The sequence below is a fragment of the Scyliorhinus canicula genome, chromosome 16 (assembly GCF_902713615.1).
Source record: "Scyliorhinus canicula chromosome 16, sScyCan1.1, whole genome shotgun sequence".
Lineage (NCBI taxonomy): Eukaryota > Metazoa > Chordata > Chondrichthyes > Carcharhiniformes > Scyliorhinidae > Scyliorhinus > Scyliorhinus canicula.
In genome coordinates, this window is record NC_052161.1 from 106487603 (window position 1) to 106501111 (window position 13509).

Below are 13509 nucleotides of genomic sequence, written 5' to 3' on the forward strand. Positions count from 1 at the left end.
ACAGAGAACACGCGAAACAAATATTAGAAATTGGAACTGTGGTTTTACTCAAGCAGATTTATTTATGGTCACATTATTTCTCTTGCTATGGGTGCTGTGTACCCTTTGATACTTGAGAAACAGCCATTTAGAGAAGTTTGCTAGCAGTTTATTCAACTACGAATAGGGGCTTCACAGTCAGGTCTGGTTAGATCAGCGCTTGATCACAACCCACTAGCAGTGATCCCTGGGTAGCAATGAAAATCTCAAAACCTTGACAAAACAATTTAAGATTATTGGATTTGTTTTTTGGCAAATTAACTCATCATGAGGGCTAAACAGAATGTCCGTGAGTTGAGTTCTTTGTAAGAATTAGCACTAGTTTAATGCTCCCGAGGGTTCCAACTTGCAATTGTAATCTTTTGGGTTACTCACTTGCATTCACAGACAAATAATGAAATATTTGAAATTACATAACCTACATCAAAGTGCTCAACAACATTTAATTACAATTGTGTGTGTGGAGTTTCTGTCATGTATGCTAACATGTATTAACATTTCATTTAAGCAATTTCGAAAAGAAAAATCCCTTTCAAGCAATCCACCAAAACATTTTCCCCTTATATTGACAGTGCTCACAAATAAACGATTTTTCTACGCATTCTGATTTTAACCAGTTCCTTCCCCTTCAGCTGCTGCCCTGCTAATTCAGCACTGAGACATTTCAATGGCAAATCATTTCAATCTCATCCTGGCTGCCAACACCAAGAGCTGGATATATATTGACAGCGGCAGAGGTCTGGTACCAATTAGCCTACCCACCTTCTTGACTGGGGGTGGCGTCTCACACAAAGAAGGCAAAGGAAGAAATTAAAACCATTTGAAGCAAGAAAACTCCTGAAATGATTTTTGGAAAAAAATCTCTTGAATAACCTCAACTGCCAGGTCTCGCCTGCCTCTCCAACAAATGTTCAAGCATACTTTATCCTGCCAGGGATGAAGGTACGGGGTGGGGGGTGCGGTGCTGATATATAATGGAGTGTGCTGCAGTTCCATGAGCTCTGTCAACATTTTTCACATGTGTTACATTAGCAGAGACATTCATTGTGATCATGCTGGTGGTTCTATTCAATTACTAATGGACTCAAATATTTGCTCCTTACTTAAAATCTATAAATTAGCATTTAATTATTAAGCTGGAATTTTGACCTTGCTAAAGGGTTATAGGCCTGAGCCAAAGACCAACATGAGCGGAGTGCAGGTGATGGGGATTCTTTAAGCAATTCCACACTTAATCGTCTCAGCCATTCCATCCAGTCATCTTTAGAAACTCTTCTGGCTGCTCCCCAGGCCTGAAACATAAATCAAACGTGCATTCAATTGTTTCTTTATTTAGAACAGTTCACTGCACAAGGTCTCGTAACTATACCAGAGGCTACTCACGTGAGAATAAAGCAATCATTACCATGGTACTACTAAAATATCGGGTATTTATTAATGAAATAGCCTTTTTTAAACACCGTCATCAAAAATATACCCATTCATATATTAATATCACTAACGCTATTTTCTAAGCTACTGACTTAACCACAATGATTTTCATTTCAAATGAATGACATAACATCATGCACAAATTTACTTGGCATTATAATAAATTTGACCATCCAAAATAACTACTTGCATTCCTATTGTTGCTGAACAACTGAAATAAAAGCAGATAATGCTGGAAATACACAAGTCGGTCCGGCAGCAACTACAGAATTGACATTTCAAATTGATGAATGTTCCTCACAACTGAAAAACGTTTGAATTGTAACAGGTTTTAAGTGAGCAGAGACAGGAAAGGGGAGGGAGTAAAACAACAAAAGGAACGGTCGGTAATAGGGTGGAAAACAGAAAAAATTAAATGACAAACAGGACGATGGTGCATGGTAAAAGGGGATGATAATGATACCAATAATGGAATAAAAGATGGATCGAGAGTGTAAATGAGATTAGCAGAATCTTCACCAACAGCTAGAGACAGTGATTATGATCTGAAATTATTGAATTCAATGTTAAGGGAAAACTATAAATGTACCTAACTGAAAGATGAGTTGCTATTTCTACAGCTTACTTTGAGTTTCACTGAAACAGTGTAGAGGGCTAAGGGCAGACTGAGAGTGGAGACCTAAAATGACAGCTGGAACTGTTTTGTTAAGTCATCCAAAATCAGCATTTGGATTTCCCAATGTTATGTGGACCATACTGTGAACAGCGAATACTGTATACCAAGTTGAAAGTGCAACAAATAAATCCTCGTTTCACCTGGTGCCCTTGATGGAGCTTTTGGTAAGAGCTTTTCTATTAATCAGGTTCTTTTTTCTTTTCGAGTGATAATCCAACTCCTTCTTGAATCTACTTCTCAAGTAGGAGGTACACAATAGGGTAGAAGGTGAAGAGAAGGGAAGGTTTACCCTGTTTCTGGGAGGGATGGGAACGGATGAGACGAGATGAAGTACAGAAAATGGAATGATCGTGGTTGAAGGTCTTGACAATTACGGTCGAGTGGAATCTTTGGTTGAGGAAGAGATAGCAGAAGCATTATGTAATAATTCCAGTGGAAGTGAGAATTAACAAAACAAGGTTTAGTACTCAACCAAAATAAAGCCGGGATGTATAAGTCTCTTGTCCCAACTCGGGGCCATCGGGAACCCTCGGTCTGGGTAACAGTATTTAAGCTCCCGCTAGAGAGCTCACGTTGGCCAGCCTCCGCCTGCTCAATACAGGAACACTTATTCCAAGAACATTAGGGGGGAGATCAATCAACGATCCCCCATGGTCTTCGTTGAGGTTATAACATCCCTCCTCCCTTCGCTCTGCCTTTTGGTACTCAGCCTCGAGTCTGCAGCAGGTGAAGCTGGATCAGCGGGGTGTGAAGCAGACAGGTGACCTTTGCTTCCTCAAGAAGCGCCTGAGGATCACTGATGCAGGTTCATCATTAGCATTGCCACCGGGTGGGCAGCACGGTGGTGCAGTGGGTTAGCCCTGCAGCCTCATGGCGCCGAGGACCCAGTTTTGATCCTGGGTCTGGGTCACTGTCTGTGTGGAGTTTGCATTCTCCCCGTGTTTGCGTGGATTTCGCCCCACAACCCAAAGATGTGCAGGCTAGGTGGACTGGCCACGCTAAATTGCCCCTTAATTGGAATAAATGAATTGGGTACTCTAAACTTTTTTAAAAAGCATTGCCACCGGGGATAGAGCAGTTTCTTGGGCCTCCATGTTGAACCCTGTGCCTTCACTGTCAGGGGAAGACAGCCCTGCAATCCTCTGTGGACAGTAGCCTGGCACCAGAGACAGCTCCCGACTCTTAAGGTGGTCCAGGTGTTTTAAGGACTTTTTCGTGGACCTTAACTTTGTAAGAGACAGGTTCTGTCTTCTCTAATATGACTTCAGGAACTCAACTGGAGCCGTACCTGAAGCTCCGCACATGTAAGGCGGCCCCATGTCTTAAACACTCTCTCGCACCTTCTGGGGTCATCATTTCTCTTCTGACTCACCTGTTTAGACTTCACATACCCCGCAAATTGGGAAATAGCAGGCTCAGCCTGATGCAGTCATCATCCAATCAATAGTTCTGCTGGAGCAACTCTTGTCATGGTATGGGGTGTGGTCCAATAATCAAACAGGAATCATGCCAACCTAGTCTCCATGGATGCGGGCGGCTGTTTATTCATCCCATTTTTGAAGGTCTGTACCGCCCGCTCTGCAAGACCATTAGATGGTGGGTGATACGGTGTTGTCTGATGGGTTTGATGCCATTCGACTTCAGGAACACCTGGAACTCCCCGCTAGTAAAGGCTCTATCATTTTCGGAGACTAGAACCACCAGTATGCAGTGGATGCAAAAGCTCTGCTGGAGTTTCTATATTGTGGCGTGAGAAGTTGCAGAGGCTATTTAGAATGGGCATCTGTCATGATTAGGAATATAGAACCTAAAAAACGGACCAGCGAAGTCAACATGTACCTGTTGCAGAGGCTATTTAGAATGGGCATCTGTCATGATTAGGAACCTAAAAAACGGACCAGCGAAGTCAACATGTACCTGTACCCATGGAGCCTAGGCCACCAGACGTGGCTCCTCGTAAGCATCTTCACTTTGGATGAAGTAAGTATGCTTCTGTGAGTACGACTATGTCAGGCTGCTGTTCAACTAGTGTGGGACAGCTCTTCCACTTTTGGCACAAGCACCCAGATGTTAGTAAGGAGGACTTTACAGGGTCAACTGGGCTGGGCTTGCCATGGTGGTTTCCAGTGCCTAGGTTGATATTGGGTGATCGGTCTTATCATAGATGTTGCAGCAGTTTGAAGGCCGTTTCAGAAGGCAGTTAAGAATCAACCACATTGCTGAGATTCTAGAGTCACATGTAGGCCAGACCAGGTAAGGATGGCAGATTTCCTTCTCTAAAAAACATTTGTGAATGAGATGGGTTTATACAATAATGGTTTCATAGTCACCAATACAGAGACTAGCATTTTTTACAATTCGAGATTTATGAACTGAATTTATATTCCACCAGCTGGTGTGATTGGACAATGGGTGAAATGACCTGTATGTAAACAACATGACACCTCCTCGAGGTACTGCAGATCACTTGCACTTTACAAAAGTTGCATTATAACTGAAAACTATGCCAGCTGTAGTTTCAAAATCTTCCAATTTTAAAGAAGAACAAACAATTTAGCTACTTTTCCTGCCTGACTTGGAGGGTGGTGTAGAGTGATCAATATAACACTGAACGGTTAATAAGCAAATACCTGTTGTATAAGATCAGCTTAATTAATGCCTGCTTCAACTTCAGTGTTGTAAATTTACTATAATTACAAATATTAAGTTCTGCACATGTGGGCTAAGAGAATTTTTTAAAAAAGTGGCACTTGATTAACAAGTTGCTAATGACTTGGTTTTAATATGTATTCAACATATAAATTTTAGCACAGCTTTTAAATGGAACAATAGGCATGTGGCAGCAGCCTTCAAGCTGCAGGCTACATTCTCAGCATGGAATTTAAGGTCATTAATAGCTTCTATAAAAATGTCACTGTGATCTGCATTGTGCTTCAAAACAAGTAGTAAATGTAAAACTGAAATGCGAACCACTTAGTAAAAATTTCTGAAAAATAACTATCCAATTCACAAAACAATTCAATTAAAAACAGAATAGATAATCTCAAGTTACAAATTGTTATTCTAATTATCCTTTCAAGTCAAAAAAATTTTCTTAGCTTGAATTCAAGCAATGACTCCACAACAGGAATACTTCAGGTTTTTATTTTCAAATTGTTTATAAACTAAAATAACTAAATGCCAATATATCAAACCTTTAAGGAAAAAAAATTCTGTTTATACCAGACATAATAGACATGTTAGTTATAAATATTCCCATGACACACAGGAATAAAAGGCAGTTTCAACTGTTGATTGTTAAATTAATATTTTCACACAAAATTGAATAAACACTTTTTATATTTTTATCAATTTATTCTTTAACTATGAACAAACCTTTTGTAAGTTGGTAGTGCTGACATGCAATTTCTTCATAGGACCAGTCTCCACTGGTCCACTAGACAGTGTATCTCCCTGATTGCCTCGGGATGTCCGGTGTTGAAAAATGATAGGATCTTCCTCTTCCTCAGCCAAGGTGTAACCCTGTGGTGAACATTCAAACAAATTTTAAATAATTTTCATCCAGTGGCAATAGTATTCAAGCTTCACCAGCAAAATTGTTAACACTGCATCCCCAAATCATCAAAACTGTCTCTCAGCCCCACCTTTTTGTCCATAGCCTTGTTAGTTCCTCATTCTTAAGTATCTGTCCATTTCACTTTTCTTTGGAATCAGCTTCCATTACTTTTTTGGGCAGAGCATTGCAAATCCTGACAACTCTGAGTGAAAACAATTTCTCCTCTTCCACTCTCTGCATCTTTTTCCAATGATTATGTATTCATGATATCTAGTTATTGACATACTCACCCAAAGGAAATATATTTTTCCTAGCCACAGTATCAAAACATATCAGATTGAAAACCACTATTAGATCATCTCTTAATCTTCTCTGTTCCAAGGAGGGCTGTCCTAACTTTTTCAATCTCTCCTCATAACTGAAGACCCTCATCCATGGCAACATCCTGGTAAACCTGCTCAGTATCCTTTCAGATGCAGTTATATCTTTCCCGAAATGTGTGCGTTTTGAAATTTAAATGTTGAATACATATTAAAACTAAGTCATTCATACCGGTCCAGCATTATCTCTGTTTTTATGTTCTACTCCTCTACTTATTAATCCAGGTAATCCATATGCTTTTATAACCACCTTGGCATCTTGTCCTGTTACTTTTAAGCACTTAACGTCTCTTTGCTCATCCATACTTTTCAAAATCACGTCACTCATGGTGTACTGCCTTTTCAGATTAATTTTCCCAAGTACATCACTTCACACATCTCCACATTGAACTCTATCCTCCATACATCTGTCCATTTCATCATCTTGCCTCTGTCATTTTGATGCCTGTAGCTCCCTACAACAAAATCTAGGTAATTAATACAACTTTGAAGAGTACTGGAAACGTAACTAACCTGGAATAATACTAAGCCAGCTTCCTATCTGAAAATCATCTATCCATCACCATCTTTTGCTTCCTGTCACTGAAGCTGTCACTGTATCGCCTCCTGTGCAGAATTTTAGTAAACACCTTCTGAAAGTCCTTCCAAACAACATTTTATACAAAATACTGCACAGAATTGAGATAATGGAGAAGGTTCGTCAAAGAATTCGGTCAAGGTAGTCAAACATTTAGCGCGGCCAATCCACCCATCCTGCACATCTTTGCGTTGTGGAGGTGAGACCCACGCAGAAACGGGGAAAATGTGCAAACTCCGCATGGACAGTGACCCGGGGCCTGGATCGAATCCGGGTCCTCGGCACGTGAGGTAGCAGTGCGCCACCATGCCGCCTGTCAGACACAATTTATGTTTAACAAATCCACGTTGGCTCACCTTATTTAACTCATGCCTTTCCAAGTGAAAATTTATTTTGCCACTGGTAATAGTTTCCAATAACTTCCCCACCACCAAAGTCATGCTGACTAGCTTACAGCTTCCTGGTTTATCCCTTTCCCCTTTCTAAATAGTGATATAACATTAGCAACTCTCCAGTCTTCTGGTTCTACTCCTGTTCTCAATGAGGATTGTAAGATTGTGACCAATGCTATTTGTACCTTTGCTTCTTTCAGTAACTGAGGATGTATTCCATCCAGACAGCTAACTTGTCAATTTTCAGTAATTTTCGTTAGTCCGACTTCTCCATTATCTTATCCATAGCTTCCTCTGCTCTTTTAATGTAACCATTGCATCATACATTTTCTTTGCGAAGACAGACACAAAGTACTTCTTTAATACTTTTGCCATGTCCTCTGCCTCTACATGACTATTTTCATTTGGATCCGTAGGATTAGGCTTTCTGTTTGTAATGATAGTACTGTTATAACTTAATTATCATATCTTTAAGTATATCTGTAAAAACTGTACTCTCTGTATGTGACATAACTGCAAGCGTGGTGGATAAGCTCAGCTGAATATTAGCTGGGTTTTTTTGCAAGTGATATGAAATACCGAGATCCAATGCAAGATGGTTAATTCAATAAAGGCAAAACTTTATCATAAACGCTTTCAACTGTGGATAGCCTCAGAGAAACTTCCAGCCCTTTGTCCAGTAAATTACTGTAAATAGACCCTATCTGACAAAGTGCTGCAGAAACAGACCTTAACCTGCTGGGTAAGTGTTGGGTAAGTGACCATGGAGCCACAGCAATGATGTAACCTATTTAGTCTAAGAGCTAGGAAAGACAAAAGGCATGAGCTGCATAGAGTTAACAGTATCAAGGAATTGTGGGACTGAAAGCCCGACAAACTTTCTTCGGCAGTCTTCTGCAAACAACAGGGACATGAATCATATGGTCATGTGGGTCTTAAAATACATGCCAGCTCAAGGTGTAACATTGGCAGAATAAGTAGGCCATTACTGACAAATCAGATGGCCAGAAAATGAGTTTTACCTTATATGGCACAGAGCAAAGTTGGGAAAAAGTGCATAAAATAGAAGCTTGTAAGAAGACCCTAAAGCGTACATCAAAGAAAGAAGACTTTGATCAAGAGATGGGCACTGCAGTCAACCAGTGGTCGAGGGTTGGTATTATGAAAACAAAAGTAGTTTTAAGGGATTTATATTTGTATTGGTAAACATTAGAAATAAGGTAAGATTTTAAGTGGGTTTAATTTAATGTTTCTGTGCCTGAAAGGGTAAAATCTATAGTTAGATTCATGCTGTACAAAGGATTTTGTATGTGTGGAGGTTGGCTCCGATTCCAACTGTGATTCTATTATGCTTAGAGAGGACTATGGAGAGAAGAGTAAATAAACCGACAGTGATTGCTTAGCAACTGCAGCCTTGTATGATAGAGAAGCGTTTTAGTTTTTTTGAAATAAAATTAGAGTATCCAATTAATTTTTTCCAATTAAGGGACAATTTAGCGTGGCCAATCCACCTAACCTGCACATTTTTGTGGGGGCGAAACCCATACAAACACAGGGAGAATGTGCAAACTCCACACAGAGAGTGACCCAGGGCCGGGATCGAACCTGGGACCTCGGTGCCATGAGGCAGCAGTGCTAACTACTGCACCACCCTGCTGCCCCAGAAACGTTTTAGTTTAGCTAATTTGATTGCAGTTGGAGACATGACACTGGGGAGTGAACAGCTTTCAACTCTACCAAGAGAAGCTGGACAGGACAAGTGAATAGCAAGCATGCAAGCTTCCTAAGGATCAAGATACCAGGGAATTGGGCAGAACGAATTTCTTAGGACGACGAAAGTTAAGAGAACAGAGTCTAAGATATTGTTAAGAAAAATTCAAGGAAGATTGAACAAAATGTTCTGAGTTAGAGAGACAATTGCAGTAACTAGATTTAAAGTGGGACAGCAGACTCCAGAGTTAAATGGAATGTTTTGATGTTATTTTAATAGTCTAGGAATTGAGAGTTAAAACAATTGCGAACAATCTGTACGGCAATCAAGACAAAGAAATCCTAAAGGGATTGGTGTAAATCGCGGACTGGATTCGCTGCTAAAGATAGGGCGGAAGCTCTGTTTAAAAGAGTCATTTGTAAAACCTAGACTGGGTTTCTTGTGCTTTTACTACAGCTGCAACCTCTAGACAGTCGTAAGTCATACCCCTTACATGCGAGTGTAGGTGGTCAAAAGGCTTTCAAACTACTGAATTAAAGTTATCAAATTAATTTCCCAGTGACAAAACTGTGAGCACGTTTCTCCCCATTAGCCACATTATCAATCTTGGTCTGACTCTGAACATCAGTCATGTAACAAACTACCAAGGTTCATACTTGATGAGTTGTGTGAAGCCAGATGGGGCATCTGCGATATATTCCTGCTTTAAATTTAATGGACCAGATCATGTTGACAATTTTTTTGTTCTAATTATGCTAGATGTGAGCCCAGAATGCATTCAAAAACCTACATTTATCTATAAGTTTAGAATCCCATGCACTAGCTCCAATATAGAGATAAATTAATAAAATTGTTTTATGGTGGCCAGCAATATACAGCATTCAGGTTTTCCTAGATGTACCAATAACAAAATTGAGACTACTATGCTACACAATAAAACTTACAGTAGTCATTACATTACATTAGTAAAATCCTCTACCGGTTGTCACAGCTTTCCAGTCAATATGTACCTGCACTCACTTGAAGAATCTAACAGTTACCATGGAGCAGAAATCACAGATACGTTGCCTCAATGAGAAGTTGCCTTTTCTGTCGGCAATCACTGTAAAATACCATCTGGGCGAAGGAGGTGAATTTGGTATGTTTGCTGTTCATGATAAAATCATAATTGCTTTACAATATCTTTACAGATGGTAAATGAGGAAACACTTCCACCATTACTATCTGACACTAAAAGGAAAATGCATTTTTTAAAGTGTCATCTGTATACCCACATAAAACAGATTACACCATCACTCATGATGAATGAAAAACTTGGGTAATGCCATATAATACTACAGGATACTAATTGATATATGTGCAGTCTTTAGAATCACCAGGATAATGAAGCAGAGATTGAATAATGCACATTTTAAAAGAAATAGAAACAAAGGCAAAATGAGGGAAATTGTGTAACACTGTAAAAAAAAAAGTCATTTTAAAAGCTGCATTCGCAAATTTAAAACATTAATGTTACACTGACCTTTACAATGCGACATATTAACACATCATATCGCTGGTGATTTATCCTGTGGCGCATCATCACCTTGTTCACCATAGGAATAAAGATTTGATACTGAAAAATAGATCAGATAGTGCCATTAGAATCAAACAACATCTACTTCAATTTATTTTAATATAGGTGCAATCAATCACAATAGTTATCAACTTTTGCGCAAAATATAGCAATGAAATGTTTTACTAGGGAGCACTGCCGTAACAAAATAGCATTTTAGATAATGTAGAAAACGTTTCTACCGTGTCAGTCTTGGCTTCGTGCCAATGGTCGTTTCAAAGTTAGAAGTTCTTGAGTCCAAGCCCCACTTGAAACTTGAGCACAACCTAGACTGGCACTTCAATGCAGAACTGACAAAATGCTGGACAGCCAGAGGTCTCCTTTTCCAGATGAGATCGTATTTCATAGAATTTACAGTGCAGATTTGGCCATTCAGCCCATCAAGTCTGCACCGGCCCTTGGAAAGTGCACTCTACTTAAGACGACACCTACACCATATCCCCATAACCCAGCAATCCCACCTAACCTTTCTGCAAACTGAGGGCAATTTAGCATGGCCAACCCACCTAACCTGCACATCTTTGGACTGTGGGAAGAAACCCGGAGAAAACCAATGTAGACACAGGGAGAACGTGCAGACTCCACACAGACAGTGATCCAATGCCGGGAATTGAACCTCGGACCCTGGAGCTGTGAAGCAACAATGCTAACCACTGTGCTGCCATGCTACCTATATGTTAAACAATACCTTGTCTGCCTGTTTGAATGCAAAAGATCTCTTTGCACATTTTCCAAAGGGCAGGGAGTCCTCCCAGTATCATATCCAGCATTCATCCCTCATCCAACATCAATCTGATTATTGCATGCAACTTGGTGGTTACATTTGCCTTCATTGAGTACACTTCAAAGGTTCATCAGCTCTGAAGCTGTTTGGGATGTCTTGTGGTTATTAAAGCTGCTATATAAACACAGGTTTCTTCTTTTTTTCTATATATTACAGAGGAATACAAAAGTAAGTAGAGCTCAACTTTTTGGAAAACAAGACCTTGGTTTTGGATTGAAATATTAACTCTAGTATCTTCCCATTAGAGCAGATATCGCGGTTTTAAATAAATCCATCATTCTGGCCTCAACTATGCTTCCAGGTAATACATTACAGGCACGTGTCTCTGTAAAGTAATGCTGTCCAATGTCTGTACAACCCAGAACATGCAAGGTAAAGTAACAGGCAAAAGGAGAAAGCACCTTAAGTGTTCAAAAATCCTTGTTGAATGATAGATTGCAGCTTTATGCATCATTTAAACCAATTACAGTAAACACAATTGAAATAGGCAGCTTTTCCAAAATAAAATGGTTTCTGCAGTGTCAAGGAAAAATACTTGTGTGTATCATCATATCTCACAGAAAGGTCTCAGAGTATCTCTCATACAATGAATTACTTTAAAGTGCAGACATTATCATTTTGTTGTGTTACAACCCCAGTAGAGATTGATAATGTTTAAAAGGTAATTGAAACTTCCATGAAATAACTACAAGGATGTCACAAGATTTCACCTTTTAAAATTTTTACTGTAACAAATGACTAAAAGCATTATTGATGATGCACTATTTTCTATTTGTAGGCAACTTTTACTTTAAACTAGACAAGAATGCTCCCCTTGTATGCTCATCACACATAGAACTCTTCATTGAATAACAATCCTTATAGCACAGTCCACAAGTAGAATCATTGAATCATAGAAAAGTTACAGCACAGAAGGAGGCCATTTGGCTCATCTTGTCCATGTCGGCACAAGGACTCCCAGGTACCCTTTCTAATCGCACCTTCCTGCACTCGATCCATAGCCCTGTAGCTTAGGGCACTTAAGATGCAGATCCAGGAAATACTTTATGGCCTCCACCACCAACACGGGCAGCAAATTCCAGACTCCCACTACCCTCTCTGTAAAATCATTTCTCCTCCTGGCCCCTTTGCATCCACTTATCTTGAATCTATGTCCTCTGGTTCTAGAATTCTCCACCAAGGGACACAATTTTATCCTGTCAACCCCATCTCTTCCCCTCATAATTTTGTACACCTCAATTAAGTAACCCCACAGCCTTCTTCGTTCCAAGGAAAATAACCCCAACCCATCCAATCTCTCTTCCTAGCCCCATTTTTCTAGTCCTGGCAACATTCTTATAAACCTCCTCTGCACTCTCTACAGTGCAATAACATCCATCCTGTAATGTGGCAACCAGAACTGCATGGGGCTGGTTTAGCACACCATGGGGCTGGTTTAGCACACAAGGCTAAATCGCTGGCTTTTAAAGCAGACCAAGGCAGGCCAGCAGCACGGTTCAATTCCCGTACCAGCTTCCCTGAACAGGCGCCGGTATGTGGCGACTAGGGGCTTTTCACAGTAACTTTATTGAAGCCTACTTGTGACAATAAGCAATCTTTATTTCATTTTTCATACAATATTCCAGTCATGGCCTCGCCAGTGTTTGATACATTTCTAACATTACATCCTTAATTTTATATTCCACATCTCTGCCAATGAAGGGGAGCACTCCATGTGTTTTCTTAACAACGTTGACTGCTTGAACCTTTAGGGACCTGTGTGCCTGTACACCAAGATCTCTCACTTCATCTACCCCTCTTTGTGTACTTCCTATAACTGTTTGACCTCCCTAAATACATGACCTCACACTTCTCGTTGTTAAATTCTATCTGCCACTGTATTACCCACTTCGCCAATTCATCTATATTGTTTTGAAGGTTATAGCTATCCTCTACACTGTCCACCACTCGGCCAACCTTTGTGTCATCTGCAAATTTCCCAATCATACTCCCCACATTCAGGCCAAATGGTTAAAAATAACACAAACAGTAAGGATCCCAATACCGAGCCCTGTGGAACACTATTTGAAACAACTTTCCAATCGCAAGGGCAGCCATCAACCATGACCCTTTGTTTCCTGTTACTAAGCCAACTTTTATCCAGTTTGCCACATTATCCTGCATCCCATGGGCTTTCACTTTCTTGACCAATCTGTCATGTTGGACTTTGTCAAACGCCTCTCAGGATTGATTCTACTAATTTGCCCACCACTGACGTAAGACTAACTGGCCTATAGTTGCTCGGCATTTTCTTCAATCTCTTTTGAAACAATGGTACCACATTTGCATTTCTCCAGTACCTCCCCTGT

The 13509-nt window shown here is 40.1% G+C and overlaps 1 protein-coding gene across 2 annotated transcripts in view; it reads right to left on the bottom strand.

Annotated features, from left to right (window-relative positions):
• mtor (mechanistic target of rapamycin kinase) overlaps nt 1–13509 on the bottom strand; it is a 342907-nt gene that overhangs the window by 222801 nt on the left and 106597 nt on the right. For both annotated transcript variants that reach the window (XM_038821832.1, XM_038821833.1), the window contains 3 exons: nt 10285–10377; nt 5522–5668; nt 1189–1331 (listed from right to left, as the gene is read on the bottom strand). In XM_038821832.1, the coding sequence (XP_038677760.1) occupies nt 1189–1331; nt 5522–5668; nt 10285–10377 (383 nt within the window). The remainder of the gene's footprint in view (nt 1–1188; nt 1332–5521; nt 5669–10284; nt 10378–13509) is intronic.